At 43.7% G+C, this 5,294-nt stretch overlaps 1 protein-coding gene across 1 annotated transcript; it reads right to left on the bottom strand.

Moving 5' to 3' along the window:
* Nucleotides 1–5,074, bottom strand: LOC121533244 (NACHT, LRR and PYD domains-containing protein 3-like). The gene is made up of 9 exons (XM_045216351.1): nt 3,895–5,074; nt 3,579–3,737; nt 2,733–2,806; nt 2,231–2,404; nt 1,990–2,151; nt 1,635–1,805; nt 1,380–1,553; nt 1,220–1,266; nt 1–1,069 (listed from the first exon to the last, which is right to left on the bottom strand). Exons 1-9 carry the CDS (start codon nt 5,050–5,052, stop codon nt 420–422), a joined length of 2,769 nt encoding a protein of 922 aa, XP_045072286.1. The 5' UTR covers nt 5,053–5,074; the 3' UTR covers nt 1–419.
* Between the last annotated feature and the right edge of the window lie 220 nt (nt 5,075–5,294).

Raw genomic sequence — 5,294 nt, 5'->3', positions numbered from 1 at the left:
TATTGTCATGTTTTTAAAATGTATAACTGCCTTTATTTTGCTGGACCCCAGGAAGAGTAGCTGCTGCCTATGGGGAATCCATAATAAATATAAATGACCATGCTACCAATGGATCTTCATCTGTCATTCATGAACTAAGATACCGAAGGACAATGAAGTCAGGTTACAACAGCAGCCAAACCCCTTCAGTAGAAAACCAGAGGTCCCCCTAAACCTACACAATGTCATTAGTAGAAGATATAATCACAGTCATTTCTTCTAAACCTTGACATGGCCCTAAATGAACGTTACAACAATCTGATGGACCCCTCCTTCTCCTCTTCTGTGTGAATATTGTAGGGCCTTAATGAACTTTACAACAATCTGATGGACCCCTCCTTCTCCTCTTCAGTGTGAATATTGAAGGGCCTTAATGAACGTTACAACAATCTGATGGACCCCTCCTGCTCCTCTTCAGTGTGAATATTGAATGCAGGGTAAAGGGGTCCAGTGAACAAGTCATTGTACGTGTGCAGGTGTGTCATAGCGTCAGAGGAGACGCTGTAAAAGGACAATGTGCCGGCCGGCCAGTCCAGAAACACCCCAATGCAATTAGTGGTAGTGGTGCCTTCTCCTGAATATGCAACTTCACGGATTAGTCTAAACGCCCACCTGTTGTGACGAAACACGAGGTCATACATATTGTAGATACTATTGTTTTCTTTGATAATAACCCCAATATCAAACCATCCTGTGGCCTCCACCTGCCAGTAGAAACGTCCAGTAGATAAACCCTTGGTACAATGCACAGACAGGGATCTTGTACAAATTGATGGATCAATCCATTTATTTGATTCTTCCCCTCTGGTAGCTTCGTTTCCTATGCTAACACCGTCCCCACTGTTAGCATTGTTAGCTTCGTTTCCTATGCTAGCACCATCCCCACTGTTAGCATTGTTAGCTTCGTTTCCTATGCTAGCACTACTCTGTCTGTTAGCATTGTCCTCTCTCCACAACACTGTCCTCCTATCCTCAGACAGCCTCAGGTCAATGTGTGCAGAATCTGGGTCCAGGGTGAGCTCACAGGAATCTGTAGAAGACACACATGCACAATGAGGAGCCAGGGAAATAGGAAAGTTAAATGTTTTTCTGTTCAGCTGACGGTACTTTCTCATTGTTTTAAAGGAAATGTCAAACTGAAGAAACCCTGTATATCATATTACACATCAGTCAGACTCACATTTCCTCAGGCCTGGTTTGATCCTGCACTCTCCACACAAGTCCACACTGTATTGTTTTAATAGAAATAGTTAATGTCAAGAAATAATCATAATATGCAGAGGAATATTAAAGGAATATTAAAGTAACTAAATAGTGTACACATAACATATTACACTAACTTGAGTTTATCCAGTCTACAGTGTGGATCCTCCAGTCTAGCAGAGAGCAGCTTCACTCCAGAGTCTCCTGGGTGATTGTAGCTCAGGTCCAGTTCTCTCAGGTGGGAGGGGTTTGACCTCAGAGCTGAATCCAGAGAAGCACAGCCTTCCTCTGTGACCAGACAACCAGACAGCCTGCAGAGAACAGTTGGAATGAGTTAGGTTGCCATACTCAATTCAAAAGGGTTTGCTTACATCAATATGTGAGCCTCTCACCCCAAAACCTGCAAGGCACAGCGAGGGTCCCCCAGTGCAGCAGAGAGTCGCTCCACTCCTGAATCCCCCAAGTCGTTGTCTCTCAGGTCCAGCTCTATCAGGGTTGAGTTTGAACACAGGACAGAGGACAGGGACTCACAGGATAACTCTGATAGATTACACTGCCTCAGTCTAAGAGATGAATGAGAGAGATAGCAGGAGAAACAGAGAGAGAGAGAGAGAGAGAGATTGAAATTTGAATTTGGTTTTATCCAAATACCTGTGCACAGAAATACAGAATGTTAAATAAAACTGTATGTATGTATACCACACTTTACTTTTTTTTTTTTTTTTTTACAGCATCATCATTTCTCACCCCAGTTTCTGTATCTGACAGTGTGGATCCTCCAGTCCAGCAGAGAGCAGCTTCAGTCCCATGTCGCCCAGGGTGTTGCAGCTCAGATGCAGTTCCTCCAACTGGGAGGCTGCTAGAGCAGGGGACAAACTTCCACAGGAAGTGACCTCACAACGGACAAGTCTGGCGTGAGAGAATATGGAATTAAAGGGGCTGTATGGATTGACATGATTCAAATCACTTGTTGTCATAAATATCGCACCTCAGTATCTTCAGTTCACAGTGTGGACTCATAAGCCCAGTGGAGATCCCCTCCACCCCGGTGTCTGTCAGTTTGTTGTCGCTGAGGTCCAGCTCTCTCAGATGGCTGTTCTCTGACGCCAGAGCTGAAGCCACAATTTCACCGCAGCTCTCGTCGAGCCAACACCCAGGAAACCTTTGGATTACAACAAAGTGGATCATCCTTCTACACTTTGTGACTTACATGCTTCAGTCTCTTACGGAGTGTAATCGTAGTAAAGAAGTTTACAGAAGAGTCTTTTAAATTGACTTCAAACAGCTAAACACTTGGCTGACTTCCCCTGTTCCGTCCCCTAACATCCCTTAGGTGCCGTTGTTGCATTTCTAGTTGCCAGCAGAAGAAGAAGCTGTAGATCCATCAATTCATGTCACAAACGGCTTCCGTTTCTATTTTTCTTCCACTTTACTAAGAAGCTTTTTCTTGGTTTGCTCTTTTTTTGTTTTGTTTACTAATAATTGCTCACCTTAGTGTGTGCAGCTGACTGTAAGATTGATTCAGTGCAGCAGTTAGCACCTCCAGCTCAGTTGTTGAAAACCCCTTGGATATGACTGATGTCTAGTGACTCTAGTCTGTTGTTGGGACTTGCCAGCCGCGTCTATGAAGGGCTTCTGGTTCTCCAGCTGGCTGTAGATTATGCTGAGTTCTCTCAGGTGTGAGCCAGGCATTTGGATAGCTGATGCCAAAATTTCAGCGCAGTCGTCTGTGAAATAGCAGGCCACTAGCCTTAAGAGGGGAAAACAAAGGGCTTATAAAGGACATAAAAAAAGTCTAAACTATACTAATAGTCGTAAGTGACTACGGGAATCTACCAATCTTAGGAAAGTAAATGAGGCAGGTAGCTTAGTGGGTAAGAGCGTTGTGCCAGTAACCGAAAGGTCGCTGGTTCTATTCCCCGAGCCGACTAGGTGAAAAATCTATCTGTACCCTTAAGCAAGGCACTTAACCCTAATTGCTCCTGTAAGTCGCTCTGGATAAGAGCGTCTGCTAAATGACGTAAATGTAAATTCACTATCATCTGAACTTACATAGCCTTCCTGCAGTATCTAACTATTGGGAGGAGTCTGCTACGGCCCTGACTTGACGTGTTGTATTTTCTCGTGTCAAATTCATCCAGCACCTCCTCTGACATCAACAGCATGTACGCCAGCGCCGAGCACTGAGAAGGTGTCAGCTCAATCTTGGAGAGACTTTGGGAGGTCAGGAACTTTAGAATTTCATTCAGCAGGGAGTTGTCCTTCAGCTCAATCAAACAGTAGAGGAGATTGATACACCTCTCTGAGGAAACAAACCATTCAGTCGATAACTTGACCTTGATGTATTGGATGGTATTCTGGATACTCTCTTTGTCTCCCTCTGTCTGGAGCTGTAGGCATTTCAAGAGGATCTGATTGGACTCCAGTGAGATGCCCAGAAGGAAGCGGAGGAAGAGGTCCAGGTGGCCGTTCTTGTTGTGGGAACGCTTTATCCACTGCACACCTGTGTAAGTCATGCAATGTATCCAGCTTTCCGAAATATAGTGAAACCCATGGTGAAATCCATGGCAAACCATTGGCATGACAATGGGAAACATAGAGTGCTGCGAAGAACTCCTGAATGCTGAGATGCACAAAGCTATACAACTTCACTCTAAACATTGGGTCCTCCTCTCTGAAGATCTCTGTGCACATCCCTGAGCCCAAAAAGGCTTCGTTGACATCAATGTCACACTCTCTCAAATCTTCTTCAGAAAACACCAGATTGCTCTTTAACAGGTTATGGGAGGCTAGTTTTCCAAGCTTCAGAATGATCTGTACGTCAGACTCTGACAGTTTCCGAAGGTCTGGTTCATTTTTCCCATGCTTCTTGTTCTCCAGGTTTGTCAGAGTGAGAAGGAAACGAATGTACATCTCAGTCAGAGTTTTAGGGATTTCTTCAGAACAGGATCCTCTCAACATGTTCCCAAGAACCATGGCAGTAATCCAACAGAAGACCGGAATGTGGCACATGATGAAGAGACTCCTCGATGTCTTTATGTGTGAGATGATTTTGCTGGACAGGTTTTCATCATCACTGAATCTCTTCTTGAAGTATTCTTCTTTCTGTGGGTCGTTGAATCCCCGAACTTCTGTTACACGGTCAAAACAGTCGGAGGGTATCTTGTCAACTGCTGCTGGTCGGGAGGTTATCCAGAGGAGAGCAGAAGGAAGCAGATTCCCCTTGATGAGGTTTGTCAGCAGCACGTCCACTGATGTTGTCTTGGTTACATTAGACAACCTCTTGTTGTTATGGAAATCCAGTGGAAGTTGGCTTTCATCCAGACCATCCAAGATGAACAGGACTTTGCAGGCGACCACCTTCTTTGTGTATTCTATATCTGAAAGTTCAGGGTGGAAGTCACTCAGGAGCTCCAACAGACTGTACTGGTCGTCTTTGTTTAGATTCAAATCCCTGAATGGAAGGGTGAAGATGAAATCTACATCCTGATTGGCTTGTCCTTCTGCCCAGTCAAGGATGAACTTCTGCACTGAGACTGTTTTTCCGATGCCAGCGATGCCCTTCGTCAGCACAGTTCTAATGAATACCTCTTCTCCAGGTAAGGGTTTGAAGATATCATTGCAGTTGATTGCATCGTCTTGATATATTTTAGTCTGAGACATATTCTGTATCTTCCAAACCTCTTGTTCTCTGTTAACCCCTTCACTCTCCCCAGCTGTGATGTAGAGCTCTGTGTAAATCTTGTCAAGCTGTGTTGGGTTTCCGCGTTTTCCAAGCCCCTCAAAGATGCTCCCAAACTTCTTCCTCATGTTGGACTTGTTTTTGTCAAGTACATTTTGCATATCTTCATCTAAAAAATATATATATTATACATTTTATTACCTTCATTTGTTAAGGTCATTATGCAAATAAATCAACATTTCTGTAATAATTTGTTTTGTTTTTGTTTTGGTATTATTTTCTATTATAACAAAAAGAACAATAAATAATTGTCTTACCAGCACCATGTGAAGGCATAGTAACACTGATGTTTTGATAAACTGAACCTGTA

This window comes from Coregonus clupeaformis, unplaced genomic scaffold, assembly GCF_020615455.1.
Source record: "Coregonus clupeaformis isolate EN_2021a unplaced genomic scaffold, ASM2061545v1 scaf0689, whole genome shotgun sequence".
Classification (NCBI taxonomy): Eukaryota; Metazoa; Chordata; class Actinopteri; order Salmoniformes; family Salmonidae; genus Coregonus; species Coregonus clupeaformis.
The sequence above is the reverse complement of the archived record's forward strand: the minus strand, read 5'-3'. Positions and strand labels throughout refer to the sequence as shown.

Excerpts from the sequence above, each read along its gene's own strand:
- LOC121533244 (XM_045216351.1), bottom strand. The coding sequence starts at position 5,052 with ATGAGGAAGAAGTTTGGGAGCATCTTTGAGGGGCTTGGAAAACGCGGA. Across the intron at positions 2,807-3,578 it reads ATACCATCCAATACATCAAG|GGGTTTTCAACAACTGAGCT; the intron begins GTCAAGTTATCG and ends GTCATATCCAAG. Across the intron at positions 1,806-1,989 it reads TGTCAGATACAGAAACTGGG|ACTGAGGCAGTGTAATCTAT; the intron begins GTGAGAAATGAT and ends TTCATCTCTTAG.